The 13,949-nt window shown below is 45.0% G+C and overlaps 1 protein-coding gene across 1 annotated transcript in view; it reads left to right on the top strand.

Moving 5' to 3' along the window:
- The window catches only part of LOC126355596 (dual oxidase), a 582,817-nt gene that overhangs the window by 495,751 nt on the left and 73,117 nt on the right, over positions 1 to 13,949 (top strand). The window contains exon 12 of the mRNA XM_050005959.1: positions 5,805 to 5,942. Within this exon, the coding sequence (XP_049861916.1) occupies positions 5,805 to 5,942 (138 nt within the window). The remainder of the gene's footprint in view (positions 1 to 5,804; positions 5,943 to 13,949) is intronic.

The following is a 13,949-nucleotide window of genomic DNA, read 5'->3' as shown; positions in this document are numbered from 1 at the left end:
AATTTAATGTCAAATCCAGAAGGAATATTGTTCTTCCTTGAAAATATTAGATATATAACAACAGCTAGCGTGTAGAAAAATCTATGAAGTTCTGTCCAATTATGTAGGACTCTTGGCCTACTGGAGCCGCAAAAAGAAGTAAGCTCACCTTCGTGAAATGGCACAGTAGTGGCATTGGAATGCTGTAGACGGTGTGAAACTAATACCAAGAAGTCATGTGGCCCTTAACTGCTGACGCAACTCTTGAGACTGAATTGGTATGTATGGTCAGAAGGTTGTACAGAGTCAGCAGTAGCTGATGAGTTGACGTAGAGACATGACACGGCAGCAGAAGTTAGCTGTCGCATTTGGGTGTGTCCTTTACCTCACTATGAACGAAATCACGGGTGGTGAAAGATGGGTTCACAGTTTTTATCCCAAAAACGAGAGCCTCAACGGAGATCCTCCACAAAGGATCACTGATGTCAACAAGTTCAAGGCTATGCGCTCAGTAGGCAAAGTCATGCATACAGCGTCCTAGGATATTCGGGGTGTGGTGCATTTGGAATTGATGCAAGGTACTGCAAGGCCCTCAGCAAACAGAAATCACGAATTCGAAGAGTTCGTCTATACATGGAGCAACCTCTGCTTCAGCTTGACAGTGAGAGACCAAACACGAGCACTACGACATCTGTCACAGTCCGACGCCTTGGGTTCACTGTCATCGATCATCCTCCATACAGTCGCGATTTGGCCACATCCGTCTTTCATTTGTGTCCAGAACTTAAAGAACCCCTTGGAGCACTTCACCTTGATAGTGATGAAGCGGTACAAGCAGAGGTGAGGTTACGGCTCCCTCGATAAAGTCGAACGTTCCACAGTGACTGTATCAACAAACTGGTCTCTGGTTGGAAAAAAAATATATTCGCCGCCAGGTTGCTATTTTGAGAAGCAGGAGGGCATGCTGAAACTCTTAATGCCTTTTAAATTTTAAATAAGACAAACTTTATTAACGTTCTACATGTTTATTCTCCACCTTTATAAATTTATTTCTCAGCGTAGTAACCCTGGCGACGAACACATTTCTTCCAAGGGGAGACCAGTATCTTGATACAGTCACTGTAGAATATCTGGCTTCGTTGATGTAGCGACAACCCCACCTCTGCTTGCACAGCTTCATCTCTACCAAACTGAAGTCCTCGAAGGAATTCTTCCAATTTCGGAAACAGATGAAAATCGGATGGAGTCAGATCGGGACTGTATGGGGGATGATTGTTGAGAGTGAACCCAGGGCGTTGGATTGTCGCAAATGCCGCAGCGCTCATGTATCGTCTGACCCTGTCATGCTGAAGGAGAGGTTGGTGCTCCATGTGTGAACGAACTCTTTGAATTCGAAACTCGATTAAAGCACGCTGTTTCTAACGCTCTGACATAGTTGCGTCACACACCGCCACGTTACACGCTACAAATGTATAGACGTGAAGAATGAAGAGGTAGACCGTTAATAAAGTTTGTTTTCACAAGCTGCGACATTGTGGCGAATAAAACACTGACCCGTATATGCAATAAGTTTCATTTGCTTTTCGTCTATGGTCACAAACTTTTTGTTAACAGCTTACCGGTTTTGGTCTATAATGACCATCATCAGATCAGCAGCAAAAAATAGGGAAAAAACATAAATACACTCGCGGATTGTCTACAGCTTAAAAAAATACATAGACCATAATGTAAAGTAGTACTGGTAACATATGCATGTGTGCGCTTTAAGTATGAAGAGGCATACATGTTTTATAAAAACAAAGTCCTAATGTACTGCAGACATAGTGGCAGAATCAGCAAAAGCATCGTCAAATATATATACTCCTGGAAATTGAAATAAGAACACCGTGAATTCATTGTCCCAGGAAGGGGAAACTTTATTGACACATTCCTGGGGTCAGATACATCACATGATCACACTAACAGAACCACAGGCACATAGACACAGGCAACAGAGCATGCACAATGTCGGCACTAGTACAGTGTATATCCACCTTTTGCAGCAATGCAGGCTGCTATTCTCCCATGGAGACGATCGTAGAGATGCTGGATGTAGTCCTGTGGAACGGCTTGCCATGCCATTTCCACCTGGCGCCTCAGTTGGACCAGCGTTCGTGCTGGACGTGCAGACCGCGTGAGACGACGCTTCATCCAGTCCGAAACATGCTCAATGGGGGACAGATCCGGAGATCTTGCTGGCCAGGGTAGTTGACTTACACCTTCTAGAGCACGTTGGGTGGCACGGGATACATGCGGACGTGCATTGTCCTGTTGGAACAGCAAGTTCCCTTGCCGGTCTAGGAATGGTAGAAGGATGGGTTCGATGACGGTTTGGATGTACCGTGCACTATTCAGTGTCCCCTTGACGATCACCAGAGGTGTACGGCCAGTGTAGGAGATCGCTCTCCACACAATGATGCCGGGTGTTGGCCCTGTGTGCCTCAGTCATATGCAGTCCTGATTGTGGCGCTCACCTGCACGGTGCCAAACACGCATACGACCATCATTGGCACCAAGGCAGAAGCGACTCTCATCGCTGAAGACGACATGTCTCCATTCGTCCCTCCATTCACGCCTGTCGCGACACCACTGGAGGCGGGCTGCACGATGTTGGGGCGTGAGCGGAAGACGGGCTAACGGTGTGCGGGACCGTAGCCCAGCTTCATGGAGACGGTTGCGAATGGTCCTCGCCGATACCCCAGGAGCAACAGTGTCCCTAATTTGCTGGGAAGTGGCGGTGCGGTCCCCTACGGCACTGCGTAGGATCCTACGGTCTTGGCGTGCATCCGTGTGTCGCTGCGGTCCGGTCCCAGGTCGACGGGCACGTGCACCTTCCGCCGACCACTGGCGACAACATCGATGTACTGTGGAGACCTCACGCCCCACGTGTTGAGCAATTCGGCGGTACGTCCACCCGGCCTCCCACATGCCCACTATACGCCCTCGCTCAAAGCCCGTCAACTGCACATACGGTTCACGTCCACGCTGTCGCGGCATGCTACCAGTGTTAAAGACTGCGATGGAGCTCCGTATGCCTCGGCGAACTGGCTCACACTGACGGCGGCGGTGCACAAATGCTGCGCAGCTAGCGCCATTCGACGGCCAACACTGCGGTTCCTGGTGTGTCCGCTGTGCCGTGCGTGTGATCATTGCTTGTACAGCCCTCTCGCAGTGTCCGGAGCAAGTATGGTGGGTCTGACACACCGGTGTCAATGTCTTCTTTTTTCCATTTCCAGGAGTGTATATATAAATAACATCATATGCACGAGTCATATTGTCTGGTGAACTTTGAACACAAACATCTTGTGGCTACTGTACAAGAGCTTGTTTTGAACTTTAGTGCTACTGACAACATGACTCGTGCATGTGATGTTACTTATATATATTTTATAACGTAACTATTAAATCGTAACTATTCTTCGGTTAAGTATTTATGTATTGGGGTTTTGTGTACTCATCCTTTCTGCAGATCTGTCGCAGCTTAAGTCCTAAGTTCTCAGTAATTGTTAAAAATTTTAACTTCGGAAAAGTTAAAATTAAAAATCATCTTGTATTATGTTTTTTAAACACATATATTATACCATAACAACAAAATTAAAGTATTATTACAAAGGCAAACAATACTTACAATACAATAGGAGCAGCTGCATGCTCCCTGCTCAAAAACTAAAACCAGACTGACCATCTGTGCCAACATGGCAGTCACTATTTATATTTTCTTAACAATCCCGAACAATCCTCGGCATTGTTTAAAATGAGCATTTGATTAATTATCAATTTATATATATATATGCTCAGTACCGTAAGTACACTACAATATTAGTACATGTCTGTTATTTCATTCGAGAATAAAATCTCAAATAAGGAATTACAATAATTTATATTTTTTATTAATTACTGAAGACTCCCTTCATGGGAATTATTCCCTTCATTCACCGACCTTCTACACTTTGAACTGAAATAGGTTAAACAGTTATTTTCTCAGTTATTAGTTTTTCTAGACGAGTTACATATTTTGTTTACATGTGCGATCCTGAATTCGACTGGGAAATATTCATTTTAAATAGGCCTCAATGGGCTGTTACGTTTCAATTCGACGATACTTGTGCTGATTCTACATTTAACATTTGATGATGCCACTATGGCTGCAGTACATTAGGACTTTGTTTTTTATGAAACAGGTATGCCTCTTCATACTTAAAGCGCACACATGCATATATTGCCAGTTGTACTTTTCATTATGGTCTATGTATTGTTATTAAGCTGTAGACAATGTGCGAGTGTATTTATGGTTTTTCCCCATGTTTTCTGCAGATATGGTGATGGTCATTATAGACCAAAACCGGTAATCTGTTAACAAAAAGTTTGTGACCATAGACGTAAAGTAAAGGAAACTTAAAGTTTGTTATATTTAAGAAGCTCTCTCTTTCAAATTCTGAAGGTGGCAGGGGTAAAATACAGGGAGCGAAAGGCTATTTACAATTTGTATAGAAACCAGATCGCAGTTATAAGACTCGAGGGGCATGAAAGGGAAGCAGTGGTTGGGAAGGGAGTGAGACAGGGTTGTTACCTATCCCCGATGTTATTCAATCTCTATATTGAGCAAGCAGTAAAGGAAACAAAAGAAAAATTCGGAGTAGGAATTAAAATCCATGGAGAAGAAATAAAAACTGAGGTTCGGCGATGACATTGTAATTCTGCCAGAGACAGCAAAGACTTTGGAAGAGCAGCTGAACGGAATGGACAGTGTCTTGAAAGGAAGATATAAGATGAACGTCAACAAAAGCAAAACCAGTGTAATGAAATGTAGTAGAATTAAATCGGGTGATGCTGAGGGAATTACATCAGGAAATGAGACACTTAAAGTAGTAAATGAGTTTTGCTATTTGGGGAGAAAACTGATTATGGTTGAAGTAGAGAGGATATATAATGTAGACTGGCAATGGCAAGGAAAGCGTTTCTGAAGAAGAGAAATTTGTTAACATCGAGTATAGATTTAAGTGTCAGGAAGTCGTTTCTGAAAGTATTTGTATGGATTGCAGCCAATTACGGAAGTTAAACGTGGACGATAAATAGTTTAGACAAGAAGAGAAACTTTCGAAATGTGGTGCTATAGAAGAATGCTGCAGATTAGATGGGTACATCACATAACTAGTGAGGAGGTATTGAATATAACTGGAGAGAAGAGAAATTTGTGGCACAACTTGACTAGAAGAAGGGATCGGTTGGTATGGAATATTCTGAGGCATCAAGGGATCACCAATTTAGTACTGGAGGGCAGCGTGGAGGGTAAAAATTATAAAGGGAGACCAAGAGATGAATACACTAAGCATATTCAGAAGGATGTAGGTTGCAGTGGGTACTGGGAGATGAAGCAGCTTGCACAGGATAGAGTAGCATGGAGAGCTGCATCAAACCAGTCTCTGGACTGAAGACCACAGACACAAGAGTTTTCACGTAAAATTTTTGAAGGCATTACTTTTCAGCACACAGTGGTGCGTAGACATGAAGAATAAAGAAGTAGAGTGTTAATAAAGTTTGCAAACTTCACTGGAGAGCTGTGAACAGAGATTATAAAATAAACAGATATACAGGTAAACAAAAATTTGAGCGCATTGTTTATTAGACGATCCTGATGCGTAAGTATTGACGCCGCTCTCGTCCTTGCTGTACCGTCAGTATCTCTGAAAACGACGAGGAGGAGAAACTAGTTAGAACTTTACACGTCCAATAAAATAATGTAATTATTGGGAGAGCAGAAAGTAGTGTGACTGCCCGCACTGCAGGCGTGCGGCAGCGGCGGGAAGCGGCCGCTGGTGTTGGTGCGCGTCCCTCACGACCACGACCTGGTGCTCGAGTTCGACACGCTCGCTGCGCGCCGAAAGTTCGTTTCGAAACTCGAGGCCTTCCTCGGCTCACACAAGGTAAGCGCTGCTCGCCTCTGCTCCCAGCAAACGCTCATAATGAAATCGCTTCCTCGAGTCCAGTTTCCACAGTTTAACAGAAAACACATATAGGGTGTTTCAAAAAGGACGTTACAACTTAAAAATTCATATAAATTTATTGAAAGAAGATACAGAGCTAGATTTAATGTTATTTTGTAGGAATATTTTTTTTACATGAAACTGAAGCTGTTGTATGTGGCTTCCGTTGGTTTTCCTGCACACATCCCATCCGAAGTCAGTTCTTCCCAAACTCGCTGTAGCTTTGCAAGTGTAACTTGCTCAGAAGCAGGCACCCGTACAAACACGGTATCCTTGACCCGGCCGGCGTGGCCGAGCGGTTGTAGGCGTAACAGTCTGGAACCGCGCGACCGCTGAGGTCGCAGGTTCAAATCCTACCTCGGGCATGGATATGTGTGATGTCCTTAGGTTAGTTTCGTTTAAGTAGTTCTAAGTTCTAGGGGACTGATGACCTCAGAAGTTAAGTCCTATAGTGCTCAGAGCCATTTGAATCACGATATCATTGATGAATCCCCATAAAAAAAAATTGAATGGTATCAGGTCTAGCTAGCACGCTCTGGTCCAGTGAAGGTAGGCATCTTAACGCAACTGCCGCTAGCGCTCCTTACGGTGCGATTCGGCACTAGCGAACTACGCGAGACAAAACTTAATGTATTTTCCTACAGAGTGACCCTACAGTCACCTCTGCAGGTACTATGAATTAATTTATATGGATTTTCAAAGTTGTAAAGTCCTTTTTGAAACATCCTATATATCCTACTGGCTAAATGTTATTTATATTTAACCCCAACGCCATATGCGAAAATCGAAACGCTTCCTCTTAACATAAGTTTATATTAATGGTATGTTTCAGCGTGATCTGACGAGTTGTCTCCATGTTATGCACAATATTTCGATGACCAACCCAGCCATCCTCTTCAGCTGCTGCAGGTTTTGCTCCCACGTCAATGTTTACTTTGTTGTTTTACATTGTCTATTCCTTCAGACATGCTTGGATGTATGAAGGAATAGACATTATTGACGATCTGCAACTATATTAATATTACGATGATGTCAAAAGAATTCGCAATTTGCGAATAAATTTCGTAATATTAATATAGCTGCAGATCGTCAGCAGTGTCTTTGCCTAGATGGTAAAGCAACGATGATAGTACTAACGTTGAACACACATGATTGCTTGACACTTCAAATAGTGAACAATTTTTTTTAACACAGGTGTCAAAACTATTAAAATGAAACTGAATGAAATGTCCAGTGGCCCACTGTAGATCTATTTGTTCAGGTCGCTTATAAACCCACACAACAGGTTTCGCGACTTTTCTGCTGCACCTTCCGGTGCAAATATAAACGCTATGTCACAGGTTACAAAATGTCGCAGTGTAACAATTGTAGTGAGTAGGTAAAGATTTCTGCACTCCTGAATAATAAAAAGAAGTCAGTCATGGAACTCATGTCTTTTGCTAAGTCGCGATCTGTACACATTCCGATTAAAATATGCTCTTGTCGGGCTACGTCAAGCAACAAAATGCCCCTCATAGATACCCTTCAGGCCACCGAAAGCATATTTTAATCGGATGTGTATAGTTCTCGACTTAACAGAGACTTGACTTTCATCACAGGCGATGCTCTTTTTTTCATTTCAGGATGGTTTTTTCATCAATCGAGGAGTGTTGTAATATTTACCTAGCCACGTCAACTATTACATTGCGGCATACTGTAACCGATGACATAGCGTTTATATTTGCACCAGAAGATGCAACTCAAAAGTTGCGAAACCGGTTTTGTGGGTTTTCTAATGACGTGAACAAATAAATACATCTACAGTGGACCATTGGACATTTCATTCAATTTCATGTTACTAGTTTTAACACGTGTATTTTCAAAAACTGTTCACTGTATGAAGTGTCAAGTAATCATGTATAACTATTTTAGAAGTGGTTGCCACAGTTTTAAAATTATCTGTAATGATGAATATGTCTGTCTGGCTAACTCTGTTGCGGAAATTCAAGTAACGTTGCGAGCAATAGGGGCGTAGACAGTGTTACATATGGAGGTTTGGATCGATCGACGAAGCTTGCACAGATGGCCGGGACAGCTAAGGCGACCATTAACGATAAGCGGGAAATCCGGGCTCGACACAAATTTTCGTGTGTCACACTCCCATACCTAATACAGCTGATATCAAAGGAGTTCGCAGTTGTCGACTAATTTCGTGTTTATTAGATTTCCCATCATCTTTATTTCGATAGACTCCATAATTATGGTGTACCAGGAAGTTGGCGCTTGCACCACGATACTGATCTCGTCGTGTTTTATTTCATGATTGTACTCGAGGCAGCACTCGCCGACAACTGATTTGCCTGGTTGTTTCAGTCGTGTGTCTAACATCTCTTCTCGATTGTTCTCACAGTCTACCCCACGTAAGGCAAGCCGCATTCGCTTAGAATGCGATATACACCCAGGTTTCTGAGTGCTAGATCGTCTTTAACATTAGCTTTCGGAACAATATTCGCAGGTGGTGCAATTTTTCGGCGAGGCTCTCGTCGTCTGAAAGAGTTCGAGCTCTATTGACCAGAGTCTTCATCGCCAAATTTCTTTATGGCTCTTGAGACAGATGTCAGTGTGCGCAGCTTTTCTATATACGCTGTGATCCAGGGATTCGTCGTTTCTTCTTTTAACCAACATGTCGAGGAAAGAGTATCAAAACCGCGTCGGGAATCGAATCCGGATGTAAATAACTGGGCGAGGTCGACAATAATTCACAAGTTCTATTAGAGTCCAGTGAGTGAGTACACATAACAGCAAACTCGCAGCATCTGAAGGAGACGGCTGTATCGGTCGTCGAAATATTGTGCAGAAAATAGAAATAACTAGTAGAGCAGATGGCAGCCCACCATTAATCAACTTTTTCGAGAAACCGTAAAAGATCACATAGGCTTATATCCATTTGCTCAAATAAAGCTGTCACTATTCGCTGTAAGAGAATAAGCCTATGTCATTGTTCCCTGTTTGCAGACTTCCTTTTAAGCATTTCCATTACGGTATTCTTCAGTGGAGTGGATTGACTAGCCCAATGAAAAGTTCTTCAATTCAGTCTTTAGTTCCAATACACTACCTACAAAAATTTAACATTCCCTTTTCAAGATTGTTGAATATATCTTCGGGTACTGGACTCCTATCTGTATTAATTTTACACCGATTGATATGCTTGTGCAAGTTTTTTGGGTCCCGCTTTTATACTTATGCATTTTACTATTCTTTGAGAAAACAGAAATATTAATAACGACAAAGGACATCCTCCTTGTTAATTTGCTGCAGAAGGCTAAAGATGGAGATGGATCCGGTCTAATTAATACCGAATATCTCGAAAACGACGCACTCCCTCGAAAAAAATGTTTTAGCTGAAAGGTTAATATTATTCAAAGGGACATCTGTCTATGTTACAACTGGTCACCATCTCTCCTGCGTGGGGAGGGGGCGGGAGGGGTCAACTTCATATTTTTAAACGGAGACTCCTATTTTTATTGGTTATTCTGGTTCTTGGCCAAAAAGTACATACAGGTTACTTGAACCATTGTTTTCCATTCGTGGTAGATGGCGCTGTAATTGATGACTGTCTTGTTTGCAAACTCGGTTGTACAGTACAATATATTTAGCCATTTCAGTGGTTGCTTGAAAACTATCTTTAGCGTGATCCAGGAATAATGGGGTGGGTGTAATGGTTTTCTGTTCCCATCACAATGCTTTATCTTGGTGAGTCCCATTGCCTCTCACCATTGGGATGCTTGATATTGGTGAGTCCCTTTGCCTCTCACCATTAGCGTGCTTGATATCAGTGAGTCCCATTGCCTCGCACCATTAGGGTGCTTGATATCAGTGAGTCCCCTTGCCCTCACCATTGAGGTGCTTGATATCGGTGAGCCCCTTGCCTCTCACCATTAGGGTGCTTGATATCAGTGAGTCCCCTTGCCCTCACCATTGAGGTGCTTGATATCGGTGAGCCCCTTGCCTCTCACCATTAGGGTGCTTGATATCAGTGAGTCCCCTTGCCCTCACCATTGAGGTGCTTGATATCGGTGAGCCCCTTGCCTCTCACCATTAGGGTGCTTGATATCAGTGAGTCCCCTTGCCCTCACCATTGAGGTGCTTGATATCGGTGAGCCCCTTGCCTCTCACCATTAGGGTGCTTGATATCAGTGAGTCCCCTTGCCCTCACCATTGAGGTGCTTGATATCGGTGAGCCCCTTGCCTCTCACCATTAGGGTGCTTGATATCAGTGAGTCCCCTTGCCCTCACCATTGAGGTGCTTGATATCAGTGAGCCCCTTGCCTCTCACCATTAGGGTGCTTGATATCAGTGAGTCCCCTTGCCCTCACCATTGAGGTGCTTGATATCAGTGAGCCCCTTGCCTCTCACCATTAGGGTGCTTGATATCAGTGAGTCCCCTTGCCCTCACCATTGAGGTGCTTGATATCGGTGAGCCCCTTGCCTCTCACCATTAGGGTGCTTGATATCAGTGAGTCCCCTTGCCCTCACCATTGAGGTGCTTGATATCGGTGAGCCCCTTGCCTCTCACCATTATGGTGCTTGATATCAGTGAGTCCCCTTGCCCTCACCATTGAGGTGCTTGATATCAGTGAGCCCCTTGCCTCTCACCATTAGGGTGCTTGATATCAGTGAGTCCCCTTGCCCTCACCATTGAGGTGCTTGATATCGGTGAGCCCCTTGCCTCTCACCATTAGGGTGCTTGATATCAGTGAGTCCCCTTGCCCTCACCATTGAGGTGCTTGATATCAGTGAGCCCCTTGCCTCTCACCATTAGGGTGCTTGATATCAGTGAGTCCCCTTGCCCTCACCATTGAGGTGCTTGATATCGGTGAGCCCCTTGCCTCTCACCATTAGGGTGCTTGATATCAGTGAGTCCCCTTGCCCTCACCATTGAGGTGCTTGATATCAGTGAGCCCCTTGCCTCTCACCATTGAGGTGCTTGATATCAGTGAGTCCCCTTGCCCTCACCATTGAGGTGCTTGATATCGGTGAGCCCCTTGCCTCTCACCATTAGGGTGCTTGATATCAGTGAGTCCCCTTGCCCTCACCATTGAGGTGCTTGATATCAGTGAGCCCCTTGCCTCTCACCATTAGGGTGCTTGATATCAGTGAGTCCCCTTGCCCTCACCATTGAGGTGCTTGATATCGGTGAGCCCCTTGCCTCTCACCATTAGGGTGCTTGATATCAGTGAGTCCCCTTGCCCTCACCATTGAGGTGCTTGATATCAGTGAGCCCCTTGCCTCTCACCATTAGGGTGCTTGATATCAGTGAGTCCCCTTGCCCTCACCATTGAGGTGCTTGATATCGGTGAGCCCCTTGCCTCTCACCATTAGGGTGCTTGATATCAGTGAGTCCCCTTGCCCTCACCATTGAGGTGCTTGATATCAGTGAGCCCCTTGCCTCTCACCATTAGGGTGCTTGATATCAGTGAGTCCCCTTGCCCTCACCATTGAGGTGCTTGATATCGGTGAGCCCCTTGCCTCTCACCATTAGGGTGCTTGATATCAGTGAGTCCCCTTGCCCTCACCATTGAGGTGCTTGATATCAGTGAGCCCCTTGCCTCTCACCATTAGGGTGCTTGATATCAGTGAGTCCCCTTGCAATCACCATTGAGGTGCTTGATATCGGTGAGCCCCTTGCCTCTCACCATTAGGGTGCTTGATATCAGTGAGTCCCCTTGCCCTCACCATTGAGGTGCTTGATATCAGTGAGCCCCTTGCCTCTCACCATTAGGGTGCTTGATATCAGTGAGTCCCCTTGCCCTCACCATTGAGGTGCTTGATATCGGTGAGCCCCTTGCCTCTCACCATTAGGGTGCTTGATATCAGTGAGTCCCCTTGCCCTCACCATTGAGGTGCTTGATATCGGTGAGCCCCTTGCCTCTCACCATTAGGGTGCTTGATATCAGTGAGTCCCCTTGCCCTCACCATTGAGGTGCTTGATATCAGTGAGCCCCTTGCCTCTCACCATTAGGGTGCTTGATATCAGTGAGTCCCCTTGCCCTCACCATTGAGGTGCTTGATATCGGTGAGCCCCTTGCCTCTCACCATTGAGGTGCTTGATATCAGTGAGTCCCCTTGCCCTCACCATTGAGGTGCTTGATATCGGTGAGCCCCTTGCCTCTCACCATTAGGGTGCTTGATATCAGTGAGTCCCCTTGCCCTCACCATTGAGGTGCTTGATATCAGTGAGCCCCTTGCCTCTCACCATTAGGGTGCTTGATATCAGTGAGTCCCCTTGCCCTCACCATTGAGGTGCTTGATATCAGTGAGCCCCTTGCCTCTCACCATTAGGGTGCTTGATATCAGTGAGTCCCCTTGCCCTCACCATTGAGGTGCTTGATATCGGTGAGCCCCTTGCCTCTCACCATTAGGGTGCTTGATATCAGTGAGTCCCCTTGCCCTCACCATTGAGGTGCTTGATATCGGTGAGCCCCTTGCCTCTCACCATTAGGGTGCTTGATATCAGTGAGTCCCCTTGCCCTCACCATTGAGGTGCTTGATATCAGTGAGCCCCTTGCCTCTCACCATTAGGGTGCTTGATATCAGTGAGTCCCCTTGCCCTCACCATTGAGGTGCTTGACATCGGTGAGCCCCTTGCCTCTCACCATTAGGGTGCTTGATATCAGTGAGTCCCCTTGCCCTCACCATTGAGGTGCTTGATATCGGTGAGCCCCTTGCCTCTCACCATTAGGGTGCTTGATATCAGTGAGTCCCATTTCCTCTCGCAATTTGGGTGCTTTATTTCGATGAGTCCTCTTGTCTCTCACTATTTACGTGCTAGATTTCAGTGGGTTCTTTTAACGCTCACAGTGAGGATGTTTGATTTCGGTGAGTATCCACGGCAGGTGTGCCTGTCACTACCACTACATGGACATTTTAGCTTATTACAATGGTTGTGATTTGTTTTCCTCCGGTAGCCACGTAGAGTTTCGATGACTGGGTGGAGATACAGTACGAATTCAATCACCCTGATGGCGGCTTCGAGGGTGGCCACCGAAATCAATCATCCCAGTGGTTTGGGGAGTCACCACAGTCAAACCCGTAGAGAACAAGAGACTATGTTACCATATAAGTAGCTTATTCGCCAGAAATTCCATTGTCTAGCCGTTCTATTTGTACTGTACAATAACATTTGCGACACTCATGTAACGTATGAATTTCAATTTCAAACGTTAGAACACAAAGGTTTCCATTTGCATCGTCAATGAAGTGTAGACTCACATGAGTCGGTTCTTAATTGCAAAAACAAGGCAAACTTGATATTTGTCGATTAGAGCGCCATTTCTCACTAATGTCAAACAATGGTTTGACTGGAATGAGATTTTCACTCTGTAGGGGAGTGTGCGCTGATATGAAACTTCCTGGCAGATTAAAACTGTGTGCCGCAGCGAGACTCGAAAGGCAAAGGTCCCGAGTTCGAGTCTCGGTCCGGCACACAGTTTTAATCTGACAGGAAGTTTCATAATGGTTTGACTGAATCGTACGTATTTTTTGCGTAGAGGCTGAATATACATTAAAATGGGCGTTCCCATTTCAAAATACAACCCTGACCTGACCTCAAGGGATGGGTGGTTGTGAGGTAGCCAGTAACACCACAGACAAAAAAAATGTTCAAATATGTGTGAAATCTTATGGGACTTAACTGTTAAGGTCATCAGTCCCTAAACTTACACACTACTTAACCTAAATTATCCTAAGGACAAACACACACACCCATGCCCGAGGGAGGATTCGAATCTCCGCCGGGACCAGCCGCACAGTCCATGACTGCAGTGCCCTAGACCACTCGGCTAATCCCGCGCGGCACACCACAGACAGATGTCCGCTTTACTAATATTATCTTTCCACGTCGAACATTGTTTTCTTACATATTGTAGTTTCGTTTGTACGTGTATTTGTGTGTGTGTGTACGTGTGT

The sequence above is a fragment of the Schistocerca gregaria genome, chromosome 3, assembly GCF_023897955.1.
Source record: "Schistocerca gregaria isolate iqSchGreg1 chromosome 3, iqSchGreg1.2, whole genome shotgun sequence".
Lineage (NCBI taxonomy): Eukaryota > Metazoa > Arthropoda > Insecta > Orthoptera > Acrididae > Schistocerca > Schistocerca gregaria.
The sequence above is the reverse complement of the archived record's forward strand: the minus strand, read 5'-3'. Positions and strand labels throughout refer to the sequence as shown.